The sequence below is a fragment of the Cimex lectularius genome, unplaced genomic scaffold, assembly GCF_000648675.2.
Source record: "Cimex lectularius strain Harlan isolate CLEC.00 unplaced genomic scaffold, Clec_2.1 scaffold75, whole genome shotgun sequence".
NCBI lineage: Eukaryota > Metazoa > Arthropoda > Insecta > Hemiptera > Cimicidae > Cimex > Cimex lectularius.
Window position 1 is genome coordinate 1,508,673 of NW_019392758.1, and position 19,112 is coordinate 1,527,784.

General features: G+C 33.8%; 2 protein-coding genes and 1 long non-coding RNA gene across 3 annotated transcripts in view; 2 read left to right on the top strand and 1 right to left on the bottom strand.

Moving 5' to 3' along the window:
- The window catches only part of LOC112127055, a 32,528-nt gene extending 22,531 nt beyond the window's left edge, over positions 1–9,997 (bottom strand). Inside the window, exon 1 of the long non-coding RNA XR_002910368.1 lies at positions 9,921–9,997. This is a non-coding gene — a long non-coding RNA (uncharacterized LOC112127055). The remainder of the gene's footprint in view (positions 1–9,920) is intronic.
- LOC106661083 lies at positions 541–7,737 on the top strand. Its single transcript, XM_014384234.2, has 2 exons — positions 541–699; positions 7,291–7,737. The coding sequence occupies exons 1-2, from the start codon at positions 670–672 to the stop codon at positions 7,660–7,662; spliced, it is 402 nt and encodes a 133-aa protein (XP_014239720.1). The 5' UTR covers positions 541–669; the 3' UTR covers positions 7,663–7,737.
- Positions 9,519–18,053, top strand: LOC106661081 (protein NipSnap). Its single transcript, XM_014384232.2, has 5 exons — positions 9,519–9,970; positions 13,467–13,649; positions 13,850–14,015; positions 14,320–14,587; positions 17,818–18,053. The coding sequence occupies exons 1-5, from the start codon at positions 9,909–9,911 to the stop codon at positions 17,964–17,966; spliced, it is 828 nt and encodes a 275-aa protein (XP_014239718.1). The 5' UTR covers positions 9,519–9,908; the 3' UTR covers positions 17,967–18,053.
- The last annotated feature ends 1,059 nt before the right edge of the window (positions 18,054–19,112 follow it).

The following is a 19,112-nucleotide window of genomic DNA, read 5'->3' on the forward strand; positions in this document are numbered from 1 at the left end:
AGACCTTGACCTCACGAATATATGTCAAGCCTCGGCCAAAGTGAACGTGGACTGTCGTTTTTTAATTTCAAAATTGTATTTCAAATTGTATATCGTCTGTACCATTTAGGCGTAAATAAAAAAATATCAGGCTTAATATAAATAATATAAAATAATATCGACTTACAACAACGATAGAACGGTTGCAGATTATTTTCTTTATTAATTATAAAAAAGAATTTATAAATTATTAAAAGAGTATATAAATGGAAAATAAAAAGAATACATAAATTCTAGTAATTGCAAATAACCGATGTGTATGATTATTTTGGTTTGTGGGTAAAAGTGCGAGAAAAAAATTCTCAGATGTCCCGTTGCATCAATTTTTTGTATATTGCATTTTCCCAGCAAGATAGGAACGTCGGCTTATATTTGGATGCCTATACTACTCGTACAACTTTCGAGATACGAAAAACGTGCAGACTCGGGGTTTGAATAATTTTGCCTTGACATTTTTCCACCTTCGGCATTTAGAAATTAGGCGCGGTGGGAGAAGAATAAGTAGAAGCAGAGGTACAGCAGTCACGATGGTATAGCGTAGGTCCTTCTACCGTCCCCAAGCAGCCAAGTGGGAGTGAGATTACCTTGGTACAGCGGCCGTGGGCCTATTTACCTTCACACTCGGCTCCAATGAACACTGGCAAAATCCTCAGCAGTCAAGTAAGTGCAATTGGCCAACCATGAAATATCCGACTAACGATTCGCTTCCGGTCGCTATGACCGATCGGAGCCCGCGGTTCCTCCTCTTACACCGACTTTTACAGGCGGACGTTTAGAAAACGAACGAAATACAACTTTATTGGACTTTGATATTTTGCACACCCGAAATGTTGAAATTAATTTGTAAGTCAAAACGATTTCCGGGAAAGGCCAGAGGCAGCCCGCTGCAATCGTTAAGAACGTTGCAACACGTGTAAAAAGATTTTATATAATTAAATCCGACTGCGTCCTGCAATTTTAACTAGTTTCGCCTCTTAGGTCACAGTACATAAACATCAATTAAGTTTTAAGTTGAATTAATTCATTCAATAAAAAAGTGCAATAAGATGTTAAATGGACCATCAAAGAAATTTCTTCTAAAATTCGTGTAATGAACTATCATTCTAATTTTTCTAGAAGGCCCGGCTGAATTTCTCTTGAACATATAACATTATCGAGAAAAAAAATACGTATTTAATATTTTAAAAAATAGTTTTAAATTTTTATCGCTTTTTTAAAATATTTGTAGACAGAGTACGTCCGACCCAGTACAACTTTGTAATTTTATATGAGAAGTACACTTTTATACCCACGGTTTGAAAAGATTTTTAAACTGAAAACTATGGTGGAATCAGATTTTAAATTGACCAAAGAATAACAAATATGTGGCGCAGAATGTGAAGCGATCTTAATCTCGTTTTTACTATTATTTTCATTTGGTAATTTGTCCGTCATTCTTCTCTCAAATAGGTAACCCAAGTTTCCTGAAGAACTTCGATTAAGATATCGAACCCGTACCAACGCGAAAAATTCTTAAAAATGATCTAGTTTTGAAATCCGAAATAAAAATGGGGGTCTGATTTAAAAAGAAAGGTTACATAGGGTATATTTTGTTTAAAAAAAAAATTTTTTTAATTAACCAAAATGTTATTTCAGGAACCTATGAAACATCTAAAAACGACTTTACAACGAAAATAAAAATTAAAAAAATTATCAACATCGGATCAAAATTAAGGAAGTTTGGGGGGAGTTGGAACACCCTGTGTAGGAAAAATGAAACAAAACCCATAAAAAAATGCAATAAAAATACCGATAGCGAACAACCACAGCAGTTAATACAGAAGGTGTAATATCCAATATTAACCTGATTTTAAAAAAAAACACAAAAACGTCAACGTAGGTTGTTCACTATGTTTATTGTCTCTTTTCTATGTATTTTGTTTGATTTTTACGTGGTATTTTTATCTTTTGACTGTGCTTAGTGTAGATATTTTGCCAAAGTTTGGGCTTTGGTTGTTCGCTATGTTTATGGTCTCTTTTTTATGTATTTTGTTTGATTTTTACGTTGAATTTTTCTTTCTTTTTTTAGGTTAAAGATGGGTTTTACAACTTACGTATTAAAGTTCTTTTTTCTTTGTTTAGTTTAGATATTTTGTCCAATTTTTCTGCTTTGGTTGTTCGCTATGTTTATGGTCTCTTTTTTATGTGTTTTGTTTGACTTTTACGTTGAATTTTTCTTTTTTTGGTTAAAGATGGGTTTTACAACTTATGTATTAAAGTTCTTTTTTCTTTGTTTAGTTTAGATATTTTGTCCAATTTTTCTGCTTTGGTTGTTCACTACGCTTATTGTCTCTTTTTTAAGTGTTCTGTTTGATTTTTACCTTGAATTTTTCTTTCTTTTTGTGCTTTTTTGTCAGGTCAAAGGTGAGTTTTACAACTTACGTATTAAAGTTCTTTTTTGCCAGTTTAGTTTAGATATTTTGTCCAATTTTTCTGTTTCAATTGTTCGCTATGTTTATTGTCTGTTTTTTATGTTTTTTGTTGGGAAATAAACTTTACCCAGGACAACAAACACTTGAATTATGATATTTCCCCAATCAGACCGCCAGCACTTTTTTCCCATTTAACATAAAATTTCTGCATTTTGGTTCAATGTAATTAAGGAAAACGGTACTTCGCTAGACAGCTTACAAAACGAAGAAGTTATGAATTTTACGAACACTCTGGAACAAGGTATGGTCTTGAAGAAAGCAAATTTAGTTTGTACTGCCAAGCTTTCGGCCTATGTTAAAGTCATCATCAGGGCAAAACAACCTTTTATTTCTAGTTTGGCATATTTATGCTTTTTTACAGGTGATCTCAAATTTCCTTGAAAACCGGACTCAGTCCCAACATTTGCCAAGGACTGTCCATAGTTCGACGGTCGATACTTCTAATACTACTGAAAGTTACGAATTTTTCCAATGAGGTTGGAAATTAATTTTTTTTGTTTGTATATATTTTAAACTTAGCAGTTTTTGAAAGACTTAGTGTTGTTTTTTTACCAAAAATTAAATTGAAAGTTCTAGAAGTGTTTCTTAAAGGAAATTTAACGCTCTTTTCAAAGGTTTTTTTTTTATTTCCCCAAAAATAAATAGTCTAAGACTTTCTTGTTGAATATGAAGTGTAGAAGCACAGACACTATTCTATTGCAAACTTTTGCTTCTCATGATAAATTTAAAATCCATCAAAAAAGGATAAAATCATCCGGAAAATTATATTTCCTTTTGCAACACCAACGCAACATTATGCAAAAAAACATATTTTAGGACATTTTTTAAAATTCTGAACACCATCGTGAAAGAATTTTTTTTTTTGTATTTGTATTTAATTTGTAATATAGATTTATTTATTCCTGCTTAAACGACATGTTCGATCCTTCTGGTATTTGTCACTTCGTCAAAGATCATCCTTAATTGCGTATTTATTATTATTCTCACTCCACACGTGCAACCAGGTCATTCACAGGAAATTGACAAACACGACCATACCAGTTTGTAAAATCAAAGGCAAACAACTCGGCTCGCGCATAGTTTTACCGTCGCGTGAAAGAAGTAACGGACCGTTCAAAGTTGCATTCACCCGGATATTAACACCAAAGTTGCACTCGATTACGGTACAGTTGCTAAATTAGTTGACTTTCATCAAAATGTTTTCTGTGCAGTGAGGAATTAGACGTCAATGATTTTTTTTACCCGCGTACATACATGTTTAAATAAATGTCATGCTTAGTGATGGTTTCAACAGTCTTGAGCAACTGGAGCAGACTCTTGCAGGTGGGTCAATCCCACCTTCAATTCTGCTTTCTTCCTGCTTGCTTTTATGCGTTCTGAAATTACAATATTTTCAAACTTCCACTGATCCGAACTTTTTATTTTTTTTTCTGTTAAATTCCTCTGAGAGTGCTTAGTCCTATCCTACAGCCTAGTTTCGGCCAGGACATTACCGGCTCCCAAGAAATAACCATGTTGATGATCAGCCTTAGTGACTGGTCAACGTAGAAACACCCACCGGAAATGGTGCTCTGTTAACTTTCAGCTACCGTCGTACCTATACATGGCACGGCATTGAGCTTTGGTAGATTTAACGATGAAAATGGTGAAATGTGATTTCAGCAGGGAAAATCTAATAATTTCCTAGTAGAGGGAAGTTCAACACCATGGAATGGGTTATTACCCGCTCTACAGGCTGATCGTCGAGTTCCTAACGCTGAAGATGATGAGGAACGATTGTTATTATAGCATCCAGTCAAGGACAGTTCAAAATACAGCAGTTTCAATTGTGAATTTTGCCCCATATCTCTGTTTTTTAAATACACCAAAACAAAAATTCAGACACTTGTATTTATTTTCCATAAAACTAGGTATAAAGATTAATAGTTGATTCAATTAATTATTATTGTTATGTAAGGTCTTGGTTGAGATGAAAAAGTTGAAACTGAAATTGAAAATAATTGAAAGAAGTAATTGGTCAATTAGACCGCTAAACATAAATGGATTAATAATTAATACTTGACTAAAATCATAAACAAAGCATTAATAAATTGTTATTTACCTTTATAGTTACTAATCTTTTGACACTCTTCAGATTAAACATTAAAAAAAAAGAGTTCAATGTCATTGTTTTCAGAGCCAACTTGTCAAGCGAATGGGTTTTTTAAATTGTTTTCTTTGATGAAACAATAAACTTGAGTTAATTTTTTTTTCTTAAAAGAATGGTTTTAAGTCAGGAAGATCTTGAGCAGATATTTTGTCCAACGATGGATGTTGCGTCTGTTACATAGCCTGTATCCTGGGAGTGCCATGCTCTACCATCCATGTTGATCCATAGCAGTTTAAAAAGAAAGTCTCGATTGATGAGAAGATAGTGGTCGACTGCGATGCACAATGGCTACAGATGATCATTTTACTGCTCGTACCGCACTATGGAACCGTCATTTAACGGCTTATTTGATAGGTAGTCTCCAAATGGTCTGTAATGTAAGGGTGAGCTCTAAAACAGTCAGTAGAAGGCTTCGTGAGAATAGCTAAGCCTCTGGAAGTATCGCATCAAGTTCTGGAGAGGTAATCATCAAGTAGAAAGGCGACTAGTCACCATCTCGCTTGGAAACATGAACAATGGGGGGACTGTTAAAGGACAGATGAGTGATGGTTTGGTTTGCAGCAATCAGTTCACTTATGGGACATAATAAAGAGATGTATTAGACACTGTTCACCGCCTCCAACAGTCGTTGAACAGCTTCAAATCGCTCTTGTTGAAATGTCGCACATTGACCAAAGATGATCTATAAAATATTATCAGAGGGGGCCGAGTTGATCCGTCTGACCCACTCCTACCCTTCAGGTGTGCTCGAGATATTCAGTTCAGAAGCTCCTCACTACCTTGAGTATTTACATTTGTTCTTAATCCTTATTAATTAAAATCAAAATTATAAATATACATATTTAGTTTTGACTGTGTCAATATCTGCATAATTGCCAAAGTTTTGTGACTGAAAAAATTTCAGTTTTGTTTAATAAGAGAATTTTCAATTTAATCTGTCCTTTTATCTTGTTCCTCTTTGCTGTTGTGTTGTTTATTGTTGTATCTTGTTTTGTTTATGAGCTTGCTTGCAATAAATTTGTTTCACGATCATTTGTTTTATTTTATTTGTTTAACCTTTTAAGAAGAGTAAACTTTTTTTTGTGTGTGTCTTAAACCCATTTTGGGGGCATAAAATTTGAAATAACTCGAAGGGCCGTAACAAAAGGATTTTGTTTCACTAATGCCTAAGAGGCTAACAAATTCTTAGTTTAATTTTAATCAGTCACATTTTCCAGCATTTTGGTGAATTTTCTTTCAAACCATCATATTTTTGTTATAAGAATTACTGATCTCATTTAATTTGATTTACATTAAAATTAGTATGTTGTAATTATTACAACATTAAAATACTGATAGTTTGAAATAAACAACAAAATATGAGTGTCTGGTTTTGTTGCTTACTTTGAATAATTTCATGACATTCTTTATTCCCAACCACTGAAACTATTTTGGCAAAGCTTATTACTTAAAAGGAAAAAATATATAATACAATAGTAATAATAATTAATATAATGTATAATAAGTAGTAGATCTAAGAATCTTGTAACTTAAGAACAATTCCCTGTTCTGTACTTAAATTAAGAATTAAATTAATCTTATCCTTCTATTCAGCTTTCTTTCTGTTATGCATTCTGAAATTAAAATATTTTCAAACTTCCATTGATTTAAGCTTTTTACCTTTTTCTGTTTTACAAATGCCTCTAATAGTGCATAGCCCTGTCCCATACCCTTGTTTAAGTCCTGTCAGCAGTGTTGAAGCTCCCTTCCGTACTAAGTATCATTCATTTCCTTGTACCTCCTATTGTATACTTAGTGCAACACTTTGTCTTAATTTTGTCTATAAATATTATTACTTGCCCGAGTTGCAGTGTTTGTATTTTATGTTCTTAAAATATTTATTCCTGACGAGAAGTCTTCCAGTAAACGTGCAAGTGGTTTGTTTTGCCTCTTTACATAATCTACACAATCGATTTTGTTTGATGTATGTGTTTCACATGAAGAAACATGTTGAAATTATGAGTTTCTTCTTGACTCCCCTAACGCATCGTGCAACATCTTTCTTTTAACAATCATTGTAAAATTATTGTCGGAGCATTTACTATTAATTTTTAGTCTATCCATAATGTAACGAGAGACGTTTGAAGTTTTTGGTTGTTTTAATCATAAAAAGAGGACAAAATAAGAGACTATATTAATAATTAAAAATTAACCATTTGTAATGAAGCATCAAAAAAAGTGCTTCTTTTTTCTTTACTTCCAATGATTACACATTTATAACTGTTGTCATCTTATTTTCTTAGTCTGCACTTTAGTAGTATTTGTTTTTTTTTTGTTCATCCTGATTTGCCTAGCCTTGCTGGTTAACGACCAAACTACTACTGATGACTGCAGAATTTTTTTAGCACAAAATAATGTGCAACTATGTAATGTATAGTAGCTTAATTAATATTTTATTGAGTTAAGATCCTCCATGGTTAATAGTAACATATATTTTTGAATGGTTATGTGCATTTAAAATATTTTTGAGTACTGATTCATTACAATACATTAAAATTTTAAAATATAAACCTTTTTTTATTGTATTTAATTAGTACTGATATTGCTAGCAATATTTTCTAAAAGATTAATTTTGCTGTAATGTTTTTCTAGCTCGTTGCTCTGTCGATCCTTTCGGTATATGGGATACCAGAAAAAGGACTGTTGAAAGTACCTAGGATATACAATGTCTTACTATCATCGAACGAAATGCTCGTGCCGAGTCAAGCCTATCCAGTAATCTCGCCAGTCCTTCAGCCCATCAGTTCAGTATATTTTTCACAAAAGAGCTACGAATTGAACGCCGAAACGACAGAAAAACCGCAGGTGACATCGTACGAGATGCCATCTCATCCCATCGTAGAGCCAGTGCTGTCGCAGAATATAAAAAACCACAAGCCAGTAAACGCCGATATCCCTGATGTTCCACCACCCCCATTGCCATTTACAATTAAAGAAAAACCTCAAAATATGCAAAATGTCTAGAACAGTTAATATGTGATATGTATTTTATATTTTTAAAATAAATAAATATTTTAATTACTTTGTGCCACATGTTAATAATTTGGATATTAATAATGCAATGAACCCCACAGATCACATGCAGTAACGCAGCAGATATATCGTCTTAAAAATGGTTGCAAATAGTAAACTTATAATCATCTGCAAACTACCAGATATCAAAAAAGTTTTTTAAAGGATTTAATAATTGTCCCAATTAAAATTTGTTTAGAAATATTTTATTCAGGGAAATAGTCTTCATCTCTATAACTTTTCCCCAACTTGTTACCAGCTTACTTATCTCCTTCTTATGAAAGTTTAGGTCTCTGGGCTTAAAAAATAAATTCAGCTCATTTTCCAGCTGTTGGCGATAATCGCATTCCCAATTGTGCAATAAAAAAAGTTACTTGACTCAACAAAAAAAAAAAAAAAAAATTACAGGAGAGACAGATGGAAGTTTACTTTTTTTGACTTATGTATAAGTACATGCAATTATGATTGTTGGCAATAAAAACTGTCATGATCCGTCAATATTGCCTTTCATTTATTGTAGACTTAAGCAAAAACCCAAAATTAAAAATTGAGCTGTGCTACCCCCCCCCCAAAAAAAAGGATCCCTTTTGAGTTGTGACACTTGCATATATTGGCTCTCATTACTTTAAATAGTTTGTTTGCTTTAATGATAATGGTCGTCAATGAATAAAGGTATTAATTTCTTATGATAGTAAAAGACAACAAATATACCTAACTAACAAGCATAAAGATCCATATACTATGTTTTACTGAGATTGAATCAAAGAGAGAGAAAGAGAGAGAGATAGTAGTGAGTGGCAGAGAGAGAGAGAGAGAGAGATAATAGTGAGTGACAGAGAGAGAGAGAGATAGTAGTGAGTGGCAGAGAGAGATATAGTAGTGAGTGGCAGAGAGAGGGTGAGAGAGGAAGAGAGAGTGAGTGAATGAGATAGATAGAGTGAGAGAGATTGAGTCAAAGAGAGAGAGAGATAGTAGTGAGTGGTAGAGAGAGATAATAGTGAGTGACAGAGAGAGAGAGAGAGAGAGAGAGAGAGATAGTAGTGAGTGGCAGAGAGAGAGATAATAGTGAGTGGCAGAGAGAGAGAGAGAGAGAGAGAGTAGATAGTAGTGAGTGGCAGAGAGAGAGAGATAGTAGTGAGTGGCAGAGAGAGAGAGAGAGAGAGAGAGAGAGAGAGAGTGAGTGAGTGGCAGAGAGAGAGATAATAGTGAGTGAGATAGAGCGAGGGTCAGTGCATAAGAAAGAGAGTGAGTGAGAGAGAGGAGGGAGAGAGGGAGAGATAGTAGTGAGTGGCAGAGAGAGAGAGAGAGAGAGAGAGAGATAGTAGTGAGTGGCAGAGAGAGAGAGAGAGAGAGAGAGAGATAGTAGTGAGTGGCAGAGAGAGAAAAAGAGTGAGTGAGAGATAGAGCGAGGGTCAGTGCATAAGAAAGAGAGTGAGTGAGTGAGAGAGAGGAGGGAGAGAGAGAGAGATAGTAGTGAGTGGCAGAGAGAGAAAAAGAGTGAGTGAGAGATAGAGAGAGGGTCAGTGCATAAGAAAGAGAGTGAGAGAGTGAGTGAGTGAGTGAGTGAGAGGAGAGAGAGAGAGAGAAGAGAGAGAGAGAGAGAGAGTGAGAGGAGGGAGGGAGGGAGAGAGGGAGAGAGAGAGTGGGTGGGTGAGTGAAAGAGGGAGCGAGTGAGAGTGCTTTTCATAAGACAAGATAGCCGAATTAAGTGAAAATACAACTTTCAGTGTGCTTGGCGAGTAAAAAAACTGATTTTATTTACAGATATAATTTTGACATTGGGTCAAGGTTTGTAAAGATTACCAGGAACATGATCTAAAAACCATTTCAAATCGATACACTTTTCAATAGAATAAATTACATTTCAAAGCTTATTATATTATTTTCCTTGCGTATTTTTGAAACACATTAGGATAACGAACGAGTGTTTTGTTTTCATTCCTTAGTAGGGGTCCAAATTCGATTTATCTCGTATTAAATTGAAAACAAGACAAGAAATTGCAAGATAAACCTTCAACAATTACGAAGATAAAGCATACGCTCACGCAGGCATACACGGACGACAAGACGCACGCACTCACGCATTTGCGATGTGAGTGATAACAGTACAACTGATAACTTCCACTCCTCGATTTGATAAACGTTATCAGTCGTAATAAGTCAGCCGTTTGTGCGACTTCAGTTTGTTATATCACAAAATGGCTTCTTACCTTGGCCGAAGATTCAACTTTTTCAGGATTATTAACAACATCAACAAAAGGTATTGTTTGACTAATTTCCTGTTGCCTGATTTGGTTTGTGAAAGAAGAAAAAAAGCTGCGGACTTAGCATAAAAGTTAACCGGCCGCGTTTATCTCACGAATGACATTCCCGTTCCACAAAATGTAAACAAGTTGTGTCGTCAGTGTTTTCCTTATCTCAAAATTTCTTTTAATGCACGTCAATAGCATTTTGGATGTATTATAAATATACTTTTACTCTTCAACTACATTATTTTTGAATTGGACCTTTTGAGGAAATAAACTAGTCTAAACTGTTCATTGTGTTGTTTTTTAATAGTTATTTTTCAATTGTCTCGTTTGATTTTTATTTTATGACGGATTGTGATTGGCCAAATCTGCCTTATTTTGAACACGAAGTGGGTTGCACATCTTCAAAAGGATCGCACTTCTTCTGTCAAGTTCACTGTTTAAATTTAAATACAATTACAGTGAAACTTCCCTATAACAGACACTCTTGGGGAATGAGACCTTTCAATTGTCAAAATTTGCCTTATTTTGGACTCGAAGTGGTTTGCACACCTTCGTCTCAATCAAAGGATCGCACTTCCGTCAAGCTCACTGTTTAAATTTAAATTCAATTACAGTGAAACTTCCCCATAACGGACGCTATTGGGAATGATATATAAATCATGAATTGGCCAAATCTGCCTTATTTTGAAACCGATGTGGGCTGGACATCTTCTTCGGATCCCACTTCTTCTGTTAAGCTCACAATTACAGTGAAACTTCCCTATAACGTACACTCTTGGGGAATGAGACCTTGCAATTGACAAAATCTGCCTTATTTTGAGCCTGATGTGGGCTGCATATCTTCCTCTCAACGGATCCTATTTCTTCTGTCAAGCTCACTGTTTAAATTTAAATACAATTACAGTGAAACTTCCCCATAACAGACATTATTGGGAATGAGATATGAATCGTGAATTGGCCAAATCTGCCTTATATTGAAACCGATGTGGCTGTACATCTTCCCCTCAACGGATCCCACTCTTCTGTCAAGCTCACAATTTTAATTTAAATACAATTACAGTGAAACCTCCCTATAACGGACATTCTTGGGGAATGAGGTATGAATCGTGAATTGGAAAAATCTTATTTTGGTCCCGAAGTGGGTTGCACACCTTTGTCTCAATCAAGAATCGCACTTCTTCTGTCAAGCTGACTATTGAAAATTTAAATTCAATTACAGTGAAACTTCCGATGACAGACTCTTGGGGAATGAAATATTGTCTGTTATATAGAGCATATTATAATTATAATAATCATATTATAACTTTAAAAAAAAAAAACATGATTAAAAGGCAGTGTCAGTGGGCTGGATCGGCATAGAAGCTCTCCCGTATCAAGAGCAGTGTCGATAGGTGGCCCTCGGAGTGCCTAACTCATAGAAGAAGGATCATCCTCATCGAATTAAGAAAAGGTCGTGCGAGGTTGACATGTTTTTATTTTTGGGCCGCAGTTGTGTTTTGTATGTAGAGAAAGGTTGCTCAATGTGCCCCACTTAATTGAAGGGGCCATTCCTTGGCTCCTTATAGAAAGCGCGTAAGAGTGCCACCTGACATGACAATTGTGCTTAAGCACAGTCGCAAATATTTCCCTTATTCCGATCCTTGAAAGAAACGGGGATTTTTGTTGAATGTAATACTGATAGTTTTGTGTCCATAGTGTGTGGTAAAAAGTGAATATATTTATTAGCGTGAATATGTAGTGTGAGAAGACAGATTGCCCTATCAACCTTCAATTTGGTTGGTTACATTACCCTAGGTGAAAAGGGAGGAATATCAAGTACTCAGCCACCCTAACCGAGTGAATTGCTAGCAAATATGAATTTTAAATAAGAAAGAATATATTTAAAGGTGGCTCCAGATATGTGGGATTCGCCAAATGCCGAGCAAAGGTTCTCTGAATCCCGACTAGTCAGGTTATTCACCGAGTAACAATATTTGGTGCTCGCCTTGCTCGGCTAATTGTCAGTTTTCTCGTCTGTTTCAAAGTGCACGAATATTCATGAAGTATCAGAACTCAAAGCATCCACACATTTGGGGATCAACTGTACTGTACGGATATTAACTGTAACCATCAATCAACGTGGTTATTCATTTTTCAATAATGAATGATTCCTAAGTAGTATAGATGTATTAATGAAAGAACAACATAGCGTTGTTTCTATTAGGGATGGATTGGACCCAACATAACAGTCTTTGAATTCCTCGATCTGTACCAAGCTGAACCAATAATTTGGAACTCTTCTCTTCCAAATCATAAAAATTGGAACAAGGTTTTCAGTGCATTGAAATAGATCGAAAGTGAAATGGAGCAACAGTACTGTGACTGATTTGTGACTGTCACTACTTAAAACAGTAACTGCAGCTGCAGCAATTACAGTTTCACTGTTGTCGATCTTAATTGGTAGTAACTTGAGGACTCACAAGGTGCTTGTTCACTGTTTCATACAAACTGGGCTGGTTATACAAACCCCGCATGTGTGTATACATAGGCACACTATTTGGTGGCAATTGGCATTCGGTGAATACCGCATTTCCAGAGCCACCTTAAAAGTCAGTGAGAGTTGAATGGGTTTGAATTTGGAGACTGACTGCGTTGTGGACTGAAATGGATTAGCCATTACTAGCCCCTAGAGCCCAACCTCGGTGGCTGGGTGGATAAAACCAAGGTCTGACCCCATATTGCCAATGCTCAGAGTGGGTGATTCTCAAGGCCTGCCAGTAATTTCTTGTAAATTAAAAAAGCTGGAATTGCCAGGAAGTGGACTGCGAGAAGTGTTAGGCTCAATATGTATATGCATATATGTATGTACATACCCACATGAGATTATATGAGAATGTAAACAATGTAAAAATAAACTGAATGCACTTAGCAGACAAGAGACGAAAAATCAGTACAGGGTAGATGGTAGATGGTAGGGGAGGGCAGGGGCGATGAGTATGACATTCTCAATGAGACATAGATATTGAGGCTGAATGGTTTTTTAAAAAAAAGATTGTCGCAATTTCACAAAAGTTTGAGAGAGAGGCCAAATTGTGAAAAGAAGGGGGGTCGTTGATGATGAGGACTAAAAAGGAAAGATGTGGCAACTGGCAGATGTTCATTTACTACCAAGGTGTGTGCTACACATTGGTTATTTCAGCTCCACACAACTTGGTCTTAAAATGCAAAAAAAACCATGAGAATGAGACCATTCTTCATGAGGCATATAATAGCATATAATCCCAAACAAGATAACCCGTTATGAGTCCTGAAAATGTTAAATGAATTAATTTTGCATTGCTTTGACATTTGCTCAACCTTTTATAAATTAATGTAATAGATAGTTTATTCAGTTTTTCCATTTGTTACATTGTTGAAATTATATTTTAGTTATTTCTAATAAACCTGGTCTACTATCCTCACTACTTTTGCTCATCTAAAATACTTGAAATTACAGAAAATTAATGAGTTTTATCTTTTACACAGACCATTTTCCACATCTGGGGAACTTAAGGAAAATCGAGAAGGATGGTTCAGCAAGCTCCTAGTTCGAAGGATTGAACCCACAAAGGAGCCCCATTCCCGGATGCTCTCAGACAAAGATGTAATTTATGAACTACAAACACATAATATGAAGCCTGATTCAAGGGAAAAATATTTATCAAATTAGTAAGAATCACTTCCTAATGACAGTGTACGTTTATATTACAATAGGAGTAACATATGTGTGTACAAATTTTATCTGTTAATATATGCATACATTTTTGTTTAATTCGATCAGTATAGTTAATGTTGTTCCTATTTATTAAAACAGTATTTAATCAAGTGATCCAATCCATTTCTTAAATTTAATTTGGAACGTTTAACAGTGAGAAAACTGTGCAGCTTATTGAGAGTCGTAAAGAACTTCATAGCGAACTGGTTGGCTCATGGACGGTACAGGTTGGGGATATGGACCAGGTTCTTCATTTATGGAAGCACACCGGTGGATTTGCTGGTATCGATAATGCTAAGAAACTTCTTGCTAATGAAAAGGTAAATAACATATATTGTAAACCCTTGTATACTCCATTGTTTCCTTAAAAGACCTTTTGAGCAAAACCGACTGCTTAATAAGGAAAATCTAACTTAATAAATAATCTTTTTATCTAAGGTGTTGGTTAAGATGAAAAAGTTAGCGTCACGAGCAGGATTTGAATCTCAACAAAACACCTTAGATGAAAAGTATAATTAATTAAAATAATTAATACAGTCAATTGATGACTACTAAATATATGTGGATTACTACATTTCATGAAATTAATTATTCATGCTAAAATTTTTGTATTATTTTTGTTAGGACTTCCTTAAACTTCAAGAAGAAAGAGGAGGATACTTGCGCTCTAGACACTTACAGTATCTTTTGTCATTCAGCTACTGGCCTCCAATTGAAATGAGAAAAGGAAATAACATCTACGAGATAAGAAGTTACAGTTTGAAACCTGGTACTATGATAGAATGGGGAAACAACTGGGCCAGGGCTATAAACTATAGGCGTAACAACAAAGAAGCGTTTGCAGGCTTCTTTTCTCAAGTTGGAAGACTTTATAACGTGCACCATATTTGGTGTAAGACAACCTTTAAATATACTATTTTTATTTTAAAAAATTTAAGAATATTTTTTTGATATTAATCTTAGCTAACATATCAATGTGTAAGCGTTTGTGAAAATCTGCTTCAGTTTGAAAAATATATTTTATAGAACTTTATATACGTACATAGGAATGAGTTGGCAAAACATGGCGTGTAAGGAAGTTTCAAACAAATTCACCTAGAAAAATTTTTTTTGCAAAATTTTTTCATTTTGCCTAAAACTATCTGGGTTGCTCCTTCAAGTGGTGAATGATTCATCAAAACAATTTTTAGATTTCCCTTATGATCAGAGGAGTGATGAATCTATGTTTAAGCATTTCGCCATAACATTTATAATGAAAACAGCACAGCCAGGTCAAAAAAATCAGAAATGCTACAGAAACAATTATTCAACAGTAACATGGTATGCCTGCTCTACCAGGGAAAAAAACGAAGAATTTTGAATAAGTTTGTTTCAGAAGGGCTTTCTATCTTTTCAAAGCTTTATTCTTTACAACTACAATTTCTTCACAAGGTTTTGGACAAACACCTTGTTTTGATCAATAGGAAGAAAAAAAAGTTCAACAAGAGAACTGAACCAAAGAAAACTCCCAAAATGATAGAAATCAAGATGTTATAGTACCCTTTAGTCCTGACCTCGCTCCTTCAGACTACCACTTTTTCAGAGCAGTGACCCTCTTTATTAAGGGGAAAACATTAAATATAGAAAGTAAAAATGAAGTAATTCCTGCCATACAGGAGCACTTAACATCCAACTGCCTGTTGGGTGTCACAGAAGAGGGTCAAACCATTTTACTTTCCTTCTTTCATACAATTCTCAATTAAAAAACATTGGACTGTGCTGGGATTTAAATGTATGATCGCCAGTGTGGGGAATGCGAGTCAGACACCCTAACCACTATGCCACCACAGTCCCCTAACATTTAATATATTAGGAGACATATACTAAACATTTCATTACGTGAGATTTCTCTGTTTTGTCTGCAGGGTGATAAACTTGTAGTTTGGTCATTACCAATTATTATTCAGAAATTGTGAGATGTGGTCTGGTGTGATGTAGGTTTCAGAAAAACATTTTCTGAAACCTTCATCACACCAGACCACATCTCACAATTTCTGAATAATTATTATCAATTAACGGTCACTAATCACCACACATTACCGATTATTTTGGTCTGTCTATCCTCGCCCAGCATTTACATTTCATCATTTGTCACAATAAAATGTTCGGTAATGACCAAATTACAGAAATGATTCAGTCAAAATCCAAGAAGCGTTATCATTGAAGTGATACAGCTTGCGTGTAAATTACAATTAACCATGATGTATGATGGGTTATATTTCTAATTATTCTCCAGTCTTAACATAATTTATTGGATAAATAAAATCAATTTAATTTTACCTATAGAAGTGACAATTTTTTCTGTTTATCCACCATCATTGTAAAAGTAAATATTTTGTCTTTCGTATTTACTCACTCAAATAGCAATAATTATACTTTTTTTTTTTTTTCAATTTTGAGATTTCTCTTTGAACGATTTTTTCAGACAACTTCACTGAAGAACATCTAAAATTACACAGACCCATATTATTGTACATGATCAAACTACATCAATTTTACTATTAAAAAAAATATATATATACAGGGTGAATTGCTACTCGTGCTACAAACTTCTCCAGTAGATTCTTCACCCTAAAATGAACAAAAAAGTTCATATTGTCCATGGTCCGATTCTCAACCATTTCAGAGTAATTTCGCTTTTTATCGATTTTGAAAGATATCACGTCCTGGCGTCGGAAAATCGTGATATCTTTTAATCTAAACATTTCTCTGAAAATCTAATAGCACCGTTGAAATTCCCGTTAATTTTTCAATAAGAAGATGACGGTGGCAAAATGTTTGGGCTAATTTTTTGTGTTTTATTTCAGCCAGAACTACAAAAAGAGTGGAAAATTGTGTAAATCGGAAAGTGTATAAAGTAATCCAGAGTTTCTAATTTTAGTCTCAGAAGGCAGCAAATTTGAGGAAAACTACCTGATTTAATAACGCTTCCAACGCACTCGTCATTTTCTTATTTAGTGGTTGTGAGACCAAGATGTTGATGACAAAAAGAGAAAAAATGGTGGTTCAAGGATTGCTAATGTTTGAGAGTGACTTGCTACTCGTGCTACAAACTTCACCAGTAGATTCTTGACCCTAAAATGAACAAAAAAGTTCATATTGACCATGGTCCGATTCTCAACCATTTCAGAGTAATTTCGCTTTTTATCGATTTTGAAAGATATCACGTCCTGGCGTCGGAAAATCGTGATATCTTTTAATCTAAACATTTCTCTTAAAATCTATAAGCACCGTTGAAATCCCCGTTAATTTTTAGAGAGAATCAAAATCATAATTCCATTGAAATTTTTTAATTTAATTTAATGCCCATTTAGTATGTAATGCTTAAGAAGTTTACAAACAGCTAGAAGGTCAAGGAAGAAAGACCCAAACGTTTTGCCACCTTCATCTTCTTATTGAAAAATTAACGGGGATTTCAACGGTGCTTATAGATTTTAAGAGAAATGTTTAGATTAAAAGATATCACGATTTTCCGACGCCAGGACGTGATATCTTTCAAAATCGATAAAAAGCGAAATTACTCTGAAATGGTTGAGAATCGGACCATGGTCAATATGAACTTTTTTGTTCATTTTAGGGTGAAGAATCTACTGGAGAAGTTTGTAGCACGAGTAGCAATTCACCCTGTATATGTAGAGACTAGGTTTCATTGTTTTGTAAATCAAACTTTTTGTAGTATAATTGTAAGTATAATTTGAACTGAACTGAAAGCGGTAAATATACAACTAACTTATTAGATGCAGAAAGATTGATTATAAAACCAACAGTTAAATTATTTTTAATGATTAAAATTCAACAAATAAAATAACTCTCATGGTTGTGGAAATTTTTTCTTGTATCTACGGAGTGATAACATGTATTGAATCAGAAATTTCCAAACTACTTACTCTTTACTTTATTGGAAATTTTAAATACTAAAATCAAACTACATATTTAAATGTCCGCTATAGAGAACATCCTTGTCAAAATATGCTTTCTAGCAAAGAAATCTGGGAAAGTAAACTAATAAGAATAATTAATTGGTTATTAAAATTAACTAACTCAGTTTTATTTTCTAAGCTGTGCATTTAAATTATATTCCAGGCTATAAAGATCTTCATACCAGAAAGGAGACACGAGAAAGCGCATGGAGGCTTCCAGGCTGGGACGAGTGTGTGGCATATACAGTCCCATTGATTAGAGAAATGCATTCCAGAATTCTTCATCCAACATCTTTTTCTCGTACTCAATAAGACTCTAAAATGCATATTATAAAAAATTTGAGTTCATTTGTGATGAAATAATTTTTATATTTTTAATAATTCATTTTTATATCAAAACATGAAAAATTAAAAAAAAAAAAATAGAATTTCAAACTGTAGTCATTTAAAATTTTGTTGCAATAATTAGTATTGGGGGTGTTATACCAATAACTTGGCATTGATTGTTGTTAGTAAAAAGTTGTTATGTACTATTTAAATTGAACAAAGAGAAAAATTGAAAAAATAGGTCTTAGTAATAAAAAATTATATGTAATTATAATACAAAGCTTTTTTTCACAAACTATAACCATTTAATAAAAATACCATACATTCAAGCTCATGTTCACTAAGATGCATATGAATATTTTTTTACATATTTAAACTTGTAGTTTTATCACAGAATATCTTTGTTTTAAATTACCTCAAATTTATTCAAGCTGGCCAAATTAAGTATAGTATATTATATAAGTTATTTTTAACACAAGTTTCATTATTATATACAATACAAGAAAATACAATTGGTTTGTAACTTGTGCAATATAATTACATAAGAAATTAATCTGGTATAATTTAGGTGGGATTTTGATTTTGATGCTGGCAATAGGAACATCAACATTGACAAGTGCCATAAATTATTTGTGATGTATTTCTATAATAAATACTTGAAATGATAAATATATAGTTTTCGATTAAAGGCTACATGTCAATAATAAAAAAATGCTTAAAATAGTAACTTCAAATCACACAAAAAAAATTTTTCATAAATTCATTTTAAGAACATGCAGATAATGTAAATTATGTAAAAAAAACTAGTTTAAAAAAATAGTGATAAAAAGGAATCTTTATGTTTATGTGTTATGAGTTTATGGTATAAAATATGGTAGATGAGCATCAGTTCTAATAGGGATCATTTGTTAATGCATGAAGCAAATGGTATATGTTTTAATGAACTCTTACAAAACTTATAATTGTTTAATAACAGGCTTATACCATAGTAAAAACAGTATAAAATAAAAATCAAATCATATGCTGAAATTTTTTAAATTATACAAATTGTACAAATATAGTATACAAAGGTGTTATTTTATTATGGTTAGGGTTGCAGTTGATGTATTTCTTCCAACATATTTGTTTTGT

Coding starts and splice junctions, on each gene's coding strand:
- LOC106661081 (XM_014384232.2), top strand. CDS start 9,909: ATGGCTTCTTACCTTGGCCGAAGATTCAACTTTTTCAGGATTATTAAC. Junction 9,971..13,466: donor ATTAACAACATCAACAAAAG/GTATTGTTTGAC, acceptor TCTTTTACACAG/ACCATTTTCCACATCTGGGG. Junction 14,588..17,817: donor TAACGTGCACCATATTTGGT/GTAAGACAACCT, acceptor ATTATATTCCAG/GCTATAAAGATCTTCATACC.
- LOC106661083 (XM_014384234.2), top strand. CDS start 670: ATGAACACTGGCAAAATCCTCAGCAGTCAA. Junction 700..7,290: donor GCAAAATCCTCAGCAGTCAA/GTAAGTGCAATT, acceptor ATGTTTTTCTAG/CTCGTTGCTCTGTCGATCCT.